Source organism: Sceloporus occidentalis, unplaced genomic scaffold (genome assembly GCF_023333645.1).
Source record: "Sceloporus occidentalis isolate IW3139 unplaced genomic scaffold, rSceOcc1.0.p SCAF_2, whole genome shotgun sequence".
In the NCBI taxonomy this organism is placed as follows: Eukaryota; Metazoa; Chordata; class Lepidosauria; order Squamata; family Phrynosomatidae; genus Sceloporus; species Sceloporus occidentalis.
The window spans coordinates 141262119-141276475 of record NW_028316982.1 but is presented as its reverse complement, the minus strand read 5'-3'; the positions used below and the strand labels follow the sequence as shown (position 1 = coordinate 141276475).

General features: G+C 37.3%; 1 protein-coding gene across 1 annotated transcript in view; it reads left to right on the top strand.

Annotated features, from left to right (window-relative positions):
- Positions 1-4173, top strand: part of LOC149319086 (uncharacterized) — a 59840-nt gene extending 55667 nt beyond the window's left edge. Inside the window, exon 5 of the mRNA XM_089507960.1 lies at positions 4114-4173. Within this exon, the coding sequence (XP_089364086.1) occupies positions 4114-4163 (50 nt within the window). The 3' untranslated portion in view covers positions 4164-4173. The remainder of the gene's footprint in view (positions 1-4113) is intronic.
- The last annotated feature ends 10184 nt before the right edge of the window (positions 4174-14357 follow it).

The window sequence follows — 14357 nt, the reverse complement described above, 5'->3', positions numbered from 1 at the left end:
ACAAAAACTGTTTTCGACTCAACTGAAGGTGAAAAGTTCTGGGCCAGACAGTGCTAGAATTATGGCATTCAGGTATGAATTAAAAAGTGATGGAGCCAACAGACATCCTTGTTTGTTTCTTTATTACTTGAGGTAGGATAAGTTAATGAGATAGAAATGCCAAGTCTTATTCTAGCAGTCCTATTGAAATAGAATTCCTTGTTAAAAACAATTGGCAACTATCTTTATTAGAGTTATCCAGTTTATGCCACAACAGGTGTCTACCACTTGAGTCAAAAGCTGCTACTAAGTTAACAAAAAATAAATATTTGGTAGGACAGACAATTCCTTGTCAAGTTAAAAAGATAGTTGAGTTAAAAAATAGTGAGTTAAATGATATATTCTGCTTTCCAAAAACCAGCCTTTTCAACTGGTGAGCAGATTCCCAATCCTCCAGCTTATTCAATTGGGATGTACTGTATAGCTTAGGTCCAAACCACACTGCAGAAATAATCTAGTTTTAGATCCAGAGGCTTTTCAAAAATGGCAGTCTCCTGCTTTTCAAAAGCCACTGGATAAGTACGGCTGGAATCCAGGTTGCATATGGGTTGCACTTGCCCAGCAACAGCTGCATGCAATAACACCTGCTTTTAAAATTAAATGTGACTATCTTGTCGGGGATAATTCATTTTAAATTCAATGCTATGATCTCCATTGACTCTAAGGAACATCTGCATTGCAGAAATAATGCAGCTTCATATCACTTTAATTGTCATAGCTCAATGTTATAGAATGGCAGGATTTATAGCTTTTTGAAGTGGTTAGCCTTCTGTGTGAGATAGCATATAGTTTGACACAGCAAACTACAAATCTCAAGACTACATAGCATTGAGCCACAGCAGTTAAATCAGTGCCAAACTGCATAATTTCTACAGACTAATTGCCAGAACAAACAGCCAGGAAGGGGAAGCTTGAAGCTGCCCTTGCCAAAGACACATTGGAGCCATGGCAAACACACACCACTTTAAATACAATGTAATAATTTCCAAGGTCGAGAAGACTAATCATTGGAATCTTGCTTGTCATCCTTCTTGTGAATAGGAGCAACTACACTGTTTCCAGTCCATTTGGAATTATACCTGTATTGTTAATCTCAGTAAACACTTTGGCAAATATTGGGGCTTCACCACTCAGGAACGTATTTGAGTATTTACAGAAGCATCATATCTTCTCCTGGGGCTTTGCCCAGAGGGAAATCTTCAATCAGCATTTTTAAATCTCAGACACTGACATGGGAGACCAATAAGGCAAACAAGTATTTTCAGAAATTATAGATGGATGGTTACCTGAAGGTTTAGCTCCATAAAGTCTGCTAAAATTAATATACAATTGACATGATGAAATCTGCTCAATGATTATAGGTCTGACCTTACCAGTAGAAATTATATCCCAAAACTGCTTCTCATTCTTTCCCACAACAGCTAGAACTAATTGCTTCTATTGTGTCCTAGCATATGTGTGTTTTTCTGTTTTAAAAGTGCCTTATAAAATACTCTCATAGAAGTTAAACTGTCAGATGAAGTAGAATTATTGTTGCTAAGTGCCTGTCAAGAGTGATCTATTAATGCATTTTGGGCACCTTTACATTCATGATCAAACCATCTATTGGTTACTACTCTATTGGGATTAAATTGTTTGTTACAAACCAGTTTGGGTCTAAGATTTTTGAATAATGGTTGGATAATCATGTAAAATATCTAAATTAGAGTCTAAATGTCATGATAAATGGATTTAAAACTAGTACTCTCAAATGTGTGAAGGATTGATTGACCATCATGTTCTCTGTTCACCCACATGAATTCTGTTTAGATTTTAAGAAGGGCATGGGGAATGAAACGTTTCAAAATTGAAAGGCAGTAACAAAGGAAACAATCACTTTTAAGCCTGTTGTTTCAAGCATTTAAACCTCTGAACACCAGGGAAGAGACTGGCAGAAACTGCCATATGATCTTATGGGTATCCAACACATTCATGTCATGATGAGTTCCATAAGGCATTACAAAAGGTGCAAGGAGAAGATTTCTAGAAACCACAGACCTGGCTTTTTTATTCTTATATCTAGGAAACCCTAGCAACAGGTGTGATTTGAGAGTATCCTCCATTTGTTTCAATCCAGCCCTAATTTATCATTAAAGTTTTCCTGCAGCTGGAGCCCTGTGTAGGGATACTGACACTCCAGAAGGATAAGTGTTTCAGATAAACTATTCTAAATGCCATTGGGATCTTCATTTTTTGATCAGCTAAGTGGAAAATAGATATTTATACAATGAAAGAATGAAAATGTATGTTCTTCATGAAGAGGGCCTATATATATATATATATATATATATATATATATATATATATATATATATATGGAAAGAACCAGCCAGTGTTTGAATGTTGACTTGTGACTGAGATAAATGTAGAAAGGCCACAATCTGCATCAGGGAACTTATTTCCTAAACCCATAACATTCCTAAATAGTGTAATTGTCAGACTGGTGTAGTCAAGTCTGTGTCATCACAAGTATCCATGGATTCCTTTTATTTGGAATTCACACTGGGCGGGGGGGAGGGGGGTATTGCTAACTCTCTTTGGCCCCAAGGGTTGTGTTAGTTATCAAGTCATTCTCATTTATTGCACCTAGTGCATCAATAGAACCCTCCCACATCTAGATCCTTCTCAGCATGAAGATTTCATCAATGGATACTACATTCAGTAGTGGTTCAGCCAAGTCATTGAAACATGTTCTTAACTGATTCACTTAGGTCAGCAAATTGTGTTTCTGTTAAATGCTAGAAGTCTTGGGTGGACTAGATGACAGCATGGCCTTGCAGGTAACCCAATACAAATTAAAGCTGTAATAGCTAAGTCTCAAAACTCCCAGATTGGTATTATTCAAAATTTGCACACAGTGTAAGAGGGATTGTAAACTGTTCAGATGTTACCAAAATTCTCTTATGCGAAAATACACTTGGGAGCCACTATACAGCAAGCATATCAATACCATGAGGATGTACATGTAAAAGCTGGCTGAGAGAAAATACAATCCCTCCATAAGGCAGCCATCTGTCATGGCTTATTCTGTTATAAAAATTTGCAGCATGGTTTGGATTACTTGTAAGATGCTATTGCAGTTTCCTTTTTCCAGCTCCTTTAGAGTTACTAGCAAACTACACTCAGAGTCATTTATGCTGATTTTGCTCACCAATTTCCCTCCTTTTTGAAGCCTGTATTATTAGACTGAGCCAAACTCATTGTTAAAACTGTTTGTTCTGTGTGAAATAATCAAATAAGTGTTAAAAGGCATTATTTTGTCACATAGTCTGGGGGGCATGATTGTCATTCACTGTGTTGCTTCTTCTCAATAAATAAGTAATTTCTCAAGAACAAGACCATTTGACTGTAAGGATGCTTCTTCCTGAAAAACAGCCAAATAATTGCCAGAGATTTCCAAGGGCTCAGATAGAGGTTTATTTTCTATAGCAAAGATGCAAAACTGTTAGCAGTAGAAATTCCAAACATTGAGTTTAAGTTTGGAATGCTCACAGTTTCCTCATGTGCAATCAATTTCTCAGTCTTGAGCTGTTTGGAGACCTTGTGCCTAGTTATCCCTGAATGTTCTCTAGAACAACTTTTATTTGTCTTTTAAAATTTGTCACTGATTGTCACAGTGGGAAAAGCAAATTTAAAACAGTAAAGTATTGTATTTCCAAAGGTTTGTGGTCCTTAGCTTCCCTTTCCAATCTGGGAGAGTCTCTAGCAGAGTGGCCAGTAATAAATCTGAAAAATCGTGTAAATTAGTGATGTAAATTTATCTCTTTATTCTTCCCTTGTCTCAAGAGAGGAAAGAAATGTTGTTATTCTTGCTCCTCTGTGGAGTACGAAATATTTCAGTTCAGCTATAAGTGTACAATTCCTGACAACTTCTCAAAGAATGAAGGTTATAAAGCATTCAGTTGGCTTATCCTCCCTAACTCTTCCTGCAATTAGCAATGTAAAACAAAAAACTCCATTAACATTGTCTAACAAGACAGGATGGCCAATGTTTATCTTTACAGTGGAATTTTCTCTCCCCTTTCTTTCCTGCAGCCCAATGGAGTGACAATGGATCTTTTGGAGGTGACTGGAGAGTTCCATAAAACATTCAACTGTCTTTCCTTTCCACATTGTCTAACAAGGAATGGTGGGCTATGTTTATCTTTAGAATTGAATTCCTCGCTGTTACTCTCTCCTCCTGCAGCCAAGTGAAGTGATTCAAATTTCCTTGATTGAGACTCACACAATTAAAATAAATGGTTGAGACATTGTTACTTTTATTACATAAGCAAAAAAAAAAACTCGAAAAGCAAAACACAAAACATACAAAAAAGAGAAAAAATTCTCAACATCCATTTTCTCATCCAAATGCCCTCCTCATTACTTCTTTTGCAAATAAAGTATTTACAAATTCTCACACCTCAGTCAAATAGGTGCCAGATTTCAAAGCTCATAAATATTTGAGCTAAATCAAGAAAACCAAGAATACTATATGAACAGCAACAATTCATATCCCTAGTTTAAATAAGCAATGTAAACATTTTAAAACAATGCAAAGAAAGTGGAGACAATGCTGCACAGGACTGCAATAACCAAAGAAAGGACCAAACTATCAGGGCAGGATGTTGGGAGGGGGGGAGATATTAAATATCTCCTATCATGCCAGCATCATCTCTAGATTACATGCTGTTCACCCTTCTTTTTGCTTTCACTTTCTCTGTGACTGATGCTGCCAATTCTGAAACTGAATGTGCTGACGTAATGATATGGATCTCAGAGCACATTTACATACACATAGAACATCCAAGGTGGCCCCAGTTCATATACTTCAATGTAGATGAATTGTAAATATTCATTTGCTTCACATTATACTTTACCTGCTGAACACTTTTTGCTTTTTTTTCTCCTTCTCTTTTGTACTTTCTGTAAGTGACATTTTACAAAACAGAATCATCTATGCTGTAGATTTAAAGTAGGGACACTCTTCACCCATGGGACTATAGAATAATCAGCATAGCATAGCCAATAAGGGAAATTAATCAGAAACCAAGCCCTAGGGGAAGAATGTAGGCCTTGCTAACTAAATCTAGCTATTAATTACTCTGGGGAATAAATGCTTTTGGCAGAATACCACAAGAAATGTGCCGTTCAAACTAGAAGAGGATTTCTTATTGTTGTTGTTGCCATTCAAGTTGATAAAGAAGGAAGCCTGGCTTTTGTCCCATTACTCTCAATGATGTGTTTTCCCTTTCCTGTTTCTTCTGGAGAACCAATATGATTATTTTTGAGGAAAAAGAACGACCTCGTTTCTAGTAGTTAATAGAATCCAACATTGCTCTGATCATATGAACAATTTTATACTGAAAACCCAGAGCCTACCTTTTGGACTGGAGTTCCCACACTCACCCAGCCATTTGATTTTGAGAGTGATAGTCAAAAAATATAAATGCACAAGCTGTAGAAAAGATTCTGTTTGGCAGAACTGTCTGGGGTGGATCTCACTGATGATAAGAACAAACAAGTCACTTCTGCTCACAACTACTGTGGCTTGGTATCTTTATCATACTGTGTTTTATAAACTGAGCAGGCATGCAATACTTGCTCATTTTCTTCTTAAAGAAAACAAGGAGTGGTTTTAGTAATTTTTTCCAGCATCAGAAAAGTCTTCAAAAACCATATAGTTTTCATTCATAATTCTGGACTCATTCTGCATAACATTTGCATGTGATTGTTTCTACATAGGAAATGGGTTCTGTGGAGAAAAATTATTTTCCATGTAGAATGATCTGGTTCCTGTGAAAAAGAATAAAATAAAATAAAATAAATTTCCTGTACAGAAAATGCTTTGTGTGTGTGTGTACAACAACCATGTGCAAATTTTGCACACAAGAAATCATGAACTGTGAAGAGTCTTGTTAGTACAAGATAATTCTATCAGAGTTTCTCAACACTCAAAAAAAACATGTTTTTCAGTTAATTTTCAAATATTTCCAAATATTTATTTAAAGGAGCTATCAGAGTTGCTGAAATTCTTTTGGGGACAGGGTATAGCACCTCAAATGGCTCCTTTAAGATTCTTACTAAGAAAATTAGAGCAGATTTATGGTGTTACCTAGCTTAATGTTCTCTGGAAGCCCACCAGGGTTCTGATGCTTGTTTGGTGGTTCCCAGCTTAGGTTTATGATTATTGAGACAGGAGTTTTGCACATTCTTTCCTATCCCTCCTTAAGATCCAGCTTCTGCCACTGTAACACAGGCACTTTACAGATCACCCAAAAGGGCGGTCTGCCGGCGCCGGTGTTTGCTGTACCAGGGAACTGCAGCAGACAAACTGTGCGGTTTCCCGGCGCAGCAAGAAGAACCTGCAAAAAGCAGATTCTTCTTGTGGCGCCGTTGTGACACCACAAGGCGCCAATGGTGCCCTTGTGGCGTCACAAGGGCGCCGAGACATGCGGATGCTAGGCATCCATCAAGTCAAAATGGTGGCGCCCAACTGTATAGGGTGCCGCCATTTTGACGCCCTTGTTACATGCGAGGGGCAAGGTGCGTCAGGAAGCACCGCCCCTCGCGCATAACAACGGCACCCAATAGGGCCCGTCAGGAATGCACCACAGTTTCATTTCTACACATTCCATGTTGCCATATCTATGTACCAATACCTGCTTGGCTTGCACCCAGAACCTCTCCCTAAACAATAAGACTTTAGAGCAGCTGAAATATTCAGCATCTCCAGCCAGTAAAACCCCTGAGGTAAGTTTGGCTTTATGGGCACAAGCTGTGAAATGATGACTTGTAATTAATGGTGCACATTTAAAATATCACTGTTATTTCCACTTGTCTGTGTGCACTGTTTCATTTGGATTCTTTCTTTTGTGTCATTTTGTGTCTATTGATTGTGTCTGTTTTCTTTTTATGTACTGCTTTCTGCTACTTTGAATATTTCATCCTTTACAGTATTTTCTTACACATGATAATTAGTGCAGCTTCATTTGCTTTCATCTTATTTTATTTGAGAAGAGCCTTTGCTGGCATGCTGTTATTTCTTTGCTTTTCACACCACTGTTGAGATTCATAATTTCATATATGGTAAACAATAATAAATGTCCTGCCTAACAATAAAGTTGATCTTTGGAAGTTATCTCTCATCTCCCTTCATAGTCAGATTCTGGTTACTGTTTACCATGAGTTGAATAAAACAGAGATTATCTGCTTCATGGTTGCCACCAGGATCCTATTTGTCTAGGATTTAGATATGACACAAGATGAAGTAGCTACTTGGGGGAGACAGGTTCAGGGTGTGTCTTTGTAACAGAAATAGTGTGATCAACCCAGTTTATTTAACCTAATCTGAAATGGGAATGTGAACAATCTCCATTTCATTTTTCCTCTCAACCCCTCTAGGTTTCTTTATTCTGTTTTTTGTTTGCATCAGGATGCAAGACTTTGGGTTTTTTTCTTTCCACATGGCAATTCGTGCATATTTTTCACACACTTCTTTCCCTAATGTATATCTTTTTGTAAGGATTTCCCCAAATACAGATGTTTAGTATAAGCCTCTCTCAATGACTAAAGGTTGTTTGCATGTAATTTTCTTTTTATTGTACATATGTTTACTCATGCACATGTTGAAAATTATGAATGGGTCTGTAAGTATTTTATTCCTATAAAAGGCAGTATAAATCTCACAAATGCACACATCTCTGTGGCAAAGTCTGTTTCATCATTCAATAAGCCTTGGGAAGTTTTAAAATTATATTGTAGAAGCCTTATTTCCCACCCCTACTAATTAATACAATAAACCACAGTTACAGATATTTAAGGCTTAGAACACAGAAAGTGTACTCTGATCCAGAGATAGGCCTGGCTCAGCAAGAAGTGTTCAAAATATTCCTTAATGTGCTATGAAATAGCTCTTCATTCTAACATTCTCCAGAGATCTGGATAAAAGGTACATAGACAGATCAAATATGTTTTAATAAATATTGTTAAGAATGACACTATTATGTGCTCATTTTACATGAGAATGGTGTTGCAGTTCTAGACCATTCTACCCTCTCTATGAGTACCCTCTGTGTGCATGCACGAATGTGCGCACACATACTCAGACCCTGCCTCTCACAACAATGCCACTTGCAAGCTAAGAGCCACATGCACTGTATTTGAAATATGAAATTAGTTTTTCACAATTCAGAAATTGGGATCAGAAAGTAGCAAGTACAGTCATCTGACTGTAGTTGACCATAGATTCAAATGACACCACAATTGTGGTCATTAAAGAGGCAGTAGGACAGCAAATGCAATTAGCTTGATGCCCAACCTACATTCTCTCCATTATTCCCATTGTATTTATCAGAACATATTCAATAGGAGATTCCTAAATCATGATAATATACAGTTCCAAATCACAAGAACTTTCACAAGTACAAGAGTGTCAATGTGTGTGCCACATTTGATTGTCCCAAAGCATAACCTGTACTCAGAACAAGAGACTACTGTTAGGAAAAAATACAGACAAACAGAGTAGTTTCCAATTGGGTACGTGGTTAGGCAAGGCTGCAATTTATCACCCTATCTCTTTGTACACTTAACATGTCATATATAAAAAAGAATTAGACTCAGAGAAAGGAGGCGTGGAAATTGAACAAAGGAACGCAAGCAATTTAAGATATGCAAATGGCACCATATTACTAGCAGAAAATAGCAAAGACTTAGAAGAATTATTGAGAAACATCAAAGAAAAAAGTGTGAAAGTAAGTTTACAGTTGAATATTAAGAAGTATCACAGATGATTTAACTAAGTAACTTCATAACAGATGATGAAGACATTGAAATAGTTCAAGATTTTTCATAATTTGGTTCACTCATTATTCAGAAAGGAGACTGCAGTCAAGAAATCAAAAGACTAAGACCTGGAAGGGTAGCTATAAAGGCACTCCTTCATAGTTCCTTTACTGAATACAAGAGTCAAGATACTCCATGCCATTGTATTTTCAATTTCTGTGTGTGCTTGTGAAAGTTGGATAGTGAAGAAAGTTTTCTAGATAGCTAAAAAGGCAAATTAATTCAAATTAAGCCCGAACGCTCCTTAGAAGCCAAGGCCTGGAAAAGATGGGAAGATTGTGGTGGTGGGGGGGGGGGCTTCTGGCTACTCTGGGGGTGTGGCGTTTAGATGACACATGCCCCCTTGAGCACCCAGAAGCTGCCCTGAAGCCACCCTGGGACCACTTAAGGCAGCCTAAAACTGGCTCAAAAGGAGTGGATTTTTCTGTTTCTTTCTGTGGTACATTTGGGACCATGGCAGAAGGCACCCTTGGGGCTGTGGTATATGTTTGCTATGGCTGTGGCTGATTGGGCTGGGACAGCTTCTGGCCACACCTTCCTGCCCATCTGTGGTTTTAGAGTAAAGGAAGGGGGAACTGAATCCCATTTTGGGAGAAAGGAGGGATATAAATCCAATAAATAAAATAATAAATAATAGATAGATAGATACAGATAGTTGAATGAAAAATGAATATTAGTTAGATGCTCAGTGGTTTGACAATTAGAAATACTTAAGCTAAAAGTGAAAGCAAAGTGACATATTAAATAATCCATTTTATTAAAGTTTTAATGTCTTATAGGGTATAGGCAAAGTACTTTGCAAATACCACAAGGTCCTTGTCTATTTTTCTGCAGCAATAGTACATCACTGAAGAATGGTATGAATAACTGGCCCCTTTTCAGAGAGATGCTACCCATCGTTGCCATACCAACAGGGATGCAGCTGCTCTGCTCTCAGTTATAGAAGACTTAAGAACTACCTAGATGTACACAGGTTTAGAAGATCATGTTCTTCAAGGGCAATCCATCAACAACTGTTTCTTCTTATGATTGACTAAAATAATGACTATGCAGGAAGATTTCTATATCAGCATGGAAATCCTTTCTTTTAAAAAGGTCTGATATCTGTAGTCGATTATGAAGACAGTTCAGGATAAATTGTTACTTATTGAATAGATTAAAAATTTTATGACATTCAGGGCATAATGATTAAAAGGTACATATTAAAGGAATTATGATGATGATCTTGGAAAAATGAATAATAAAGATAGGAAACATGGTTGAGATTTACATAATAGGGGTTGAATTAATGTAGTAATACAAAGCTAAACAGGTTGCTTTGTTAGATGGAAGATGATTTTCATGAGGGGTATCATGGAGATTCGATATTTAGGAAGTCTTTTTAATTTTGAATGTTTTATGGTTGTTTGAGTATGTAATTATGTTGATTATGTAATTTGTGTATTTTGTGTTGTTTTTAAACAATAAAGAACATTTATATTTTAAAAAAGGTCTGATTTTTGACATTTCATATTTATGTCTGTGAGTTCTTATTTAGCATGTTGCACAGCCTACATTGGGGGGGGGGGCAGAAATAAAATGAAAACTAGACCTATTCACCCCTCAACAATTGTTTCTTTACAATACATTAATATTTCCAGAATGTTCATGATGTTATAATTATATGGCATGCAAACTTGAGTATAGAATTGGCTTGAAAAACTACACCATGTGCTTTAAATATCAGAATTTACAAATATGCAAATATGCAAATGAGGAAAGGACAAAGAGATAATTGGTTGGTGACTGCTGATGTCAGCAGCCTGTAATACTGAACATAGATCATCTTTATTGATATTTTTAGGGGGCTGCAGCTTTAAGACAGTACACTTAATGCGTTAGTACTCAGTCCTCTGATTTTATTTTACAATATCATCATAACGGCCATCCCACCACCCCTCCAAGCTGGAGGCTGTGGAGCTGGCATGGGCTTTTTGCTGCCCTCCTACTGGTGGAGACCAGGGCAGTTAAATCACACCATGGCTGGTTGCCATGGCATGAGGCTCTGGGGTGTGTGGTTAAGGACATGCTTTGCCTGTCATCCCCTAGGTGTCTCATTCCTGGATTAACCGTCGACCCACCCACTCGCTGCTGGTATAGTGTGAAGTCTCACTTGGTCGCCAAGGGGCCGGGTAGGAATTTCCCCCCTTTTCCATGGGGTTTTTTCGCCTACCCCACACTGTTTCCAGTGGCATAAGGGAGATTGGCTGAGGTGGTGTCACAATAATACATGATTTGGCTTGAAATTGTTGATTTTAATTGGACATATTTAATATTTATATTTTGCATAAATCTTTGGATTTGATCTTGGTGAGCAACTAGGACACTCTACTGGGTGTTAGGAAAAATTCTGGAAGCACCTCTACGGGCCTTGTGACCTGGGGGCAGGGGGATGAAAGGAGTTGACTCTGGATTTGGCTTGAAGGTATACCCTCTTTAATCTTCACAGATTGGGAAGGGGGACTTCTTGCTGGGCTTCTTTATGCGGGCTGTCCAATGACAACCCAATTTATGGACTATCATTGAGGGTCCAGGTGTTATCATCCTCGATAAGCTGCAGGGGTAGTCTATGGTAAGACACTGGTATACAGCTTTCCCTGTCTCCCACATGTGTTTTGATTATGATACAAGTTTATTTCCATTAAGAACTTAATAAATAGGTCAATAAATGGCCCTGTTTTTATCCCATACATCTTGTGTCTGGTCTCTTTATTCCAGGGGTATCTTGCATCTTGCTCTACGCAGCAATAAGGTTGAAACAAATACTGAAAAAAAAGTTCAAAAATGGTTAAAAATTTATTTCTTCAGTATGACTTAACCCTGATGATAAGAATCCTGGATTGAAAAGACCTTCCACAATTTTGGATAATTGTGTACAAGTTACACACATTTGTCTCTGTGTGTCCACGTGCATGCAGAAAATTGCATTTTCTATTCAGAATGTACTGTTTCTTGCACAGAATATGCTGTTTTCTGCACACATACAACATTTATGAAGAAATTTTGCACAGAATATGCCTGAATTCCAAATAGTCTGCAAACAAACAGACAAAAACCCTCAGCTTTCAAATTTGCCAAAATTATTTAGTGAATCCTTTCACAATGAAATTAGTAAAGAATTACATTCTTTTTCCACCTTCATAATGAATGAGTGTTGGATTATTATTGGCTATGACAACTGATGAGTATTTATTTCTGATACTATGAATGGTGATATAAACATTGTTTTAAAGTACAGTCATATACATATACAATATGCACTATGCAAGTTACAGTGCAGGGAAAGTCTCACAACCCAACATTTGAACTGAGGCAGAGCAAATGTGCCACTTAGATGTTAAGAAACACAGCAAAATAAGACTGATAGAAGATCATCCCAAACAGATTCTTATGCCTGACGTAGGAAAAGTAGTGAGACAGTGTTCTGGGACATTTCAGAAGATGACCAGGAAGAGGAAAATATGGTAGGTGTAGATACTTTTTCTTTTATCTTGATATGTTACTGATAAAAAGAAAGTTCTTATGGAAAGCATAAATTAGATAGAATCCCACTGCTGGTCTGTTAATTTGGCCAATAGGTAGAATTGCTGTCAGGGTTGCCCAGAAGGCAAGATGAGTGCTATTCTATCACTATTACTACTCTCTTTTTAAATCTCATTCTCTTGGAAGCTACTTATTGAATGGAGCTGTGATCTGTTTTTAATTCTTCAAGAGGTCACTGCACTATATCTGTGTTACTTTTCCCTTGTTGTATATTTTGAGCACCAATGTTCTTTTCTCCTCTAACCTTTCTGAAGGATTCAATAAACTCACCACACCACAAGATGGCTCCCCAGCAGCTTTCAAATGCATTGTTTTCCCATCCTATCTTGTCATGCAGTGAAAGCATTGATTATCTTTTGGAAGTCTAGAGTACTACTGAGCAGCTTGTGGATTAGAGTCTTGTCTAATAAAATAATAGCTATTTTTACATTAAAGCCCCAGGGATCTCTTTGAAAGGTAATTCTGTTACTTTAATTTCTGTACCCTATAAAAGGCTGTTATCTAGTTTGTGCCTCTGTTCATTTTTTTTCTCTATGAGACAAAGACTGGCTCAGAGAATTCAAACTGATTTCAAGTTTTAAGCTTCCTGCTTTTAAAGGCTAAAGCAGCTTATGCTGCTAAGATTTTTTTTTTTCATTTCTAAAGTATGAGAAATTTGAATGTCATTTGGGTTTGTTTAACTTATTTTTCTTGGCCCCATACTTCTGGAAAGCACATCTAATATAATAGTGCATGAGTTGTGGTGGATATTAAGACATAAAATAAAATAAGATATATATTAGTTTAAACACACTCACATAAAAACACCACTTTGTCTCTTTTTTGCCTTGCTTTGTTAAACATCCTGATAAGTGAAAGATCTAGAAAGGCTACCAAATAAAAGATATTGACATTCATATGTGCATCATAAGACCTGACTAAAAACATTTTTCTGCTTGAGGAGGAGGAGAAAATACACTGCACCTCTCTTTCAACAATTCAATGTAAATATAACCAAGAGTGATGGATGTTGTTTTGGACGACCCAAGTGGAAAATTCCACAATATTCTCTTCTCCTCTGTGACCGGAGAAAATATTAATAATAATAATAATAATAATAATAATAATTTTTAAAAAATTAGTAATACTAAGTAATAAGTAATCATACATTAAATGCTTATTAATTTGCAGCTACTTGATAGCACCAAAAACCAGCTACCTGCAGCAGCTCATTTTATCACTCTGCTATAACAGAGGTAGCCCTGTTCATCACATAATTACGTTTCAAACATACCATTGCTATACTGAAGAAACAAAGGGAATAAGAAAAAGAGAGCGAGAGAGAAGAGATAGCTTGTACATAACTAGATATCACTAAAAACTGAAAAAAGTTTATTTGGGGGACTATAGGCTCCAGAATCCTCCAGGCAGCATGACTACTGGATATCACTGGGGGTGGGAAGGAGGGAGAGAAGGCAGGAGAGAGAATCAGAGAGAGAGAGAAAAACTTGTCAGCAGTCTCGCTGCTGGTTTACATTTAACAGCATGGACAGCTGCTCTTACAACTGCTCAGCACAAACATTCCAACTGCACTGAAAACAAGCAAAGCTGTAGGAATATTTGCTGTCCAGATCTATAAACGAAAGAATACTTTTCAGTTTGTCTGGGATTAGACTGAAACTAGGCCCCTACAGGAGAGGCTGAAGACTGGAGTGATCCCAGGAAATAAAAAGCAGCAACACACAGCTAGGGAATAGATATTTGGAATGCTAGGAATTCTTTCCCATAATTCCTAGCTACTGAATGGTATGGAGAGGTTGCAGGCTTCTTCCTTCTCCTTCAAAAAACCCTAATGTTTACCAAGTAGTCCTAGTGGTGCAGTGGTTAAATGCCAG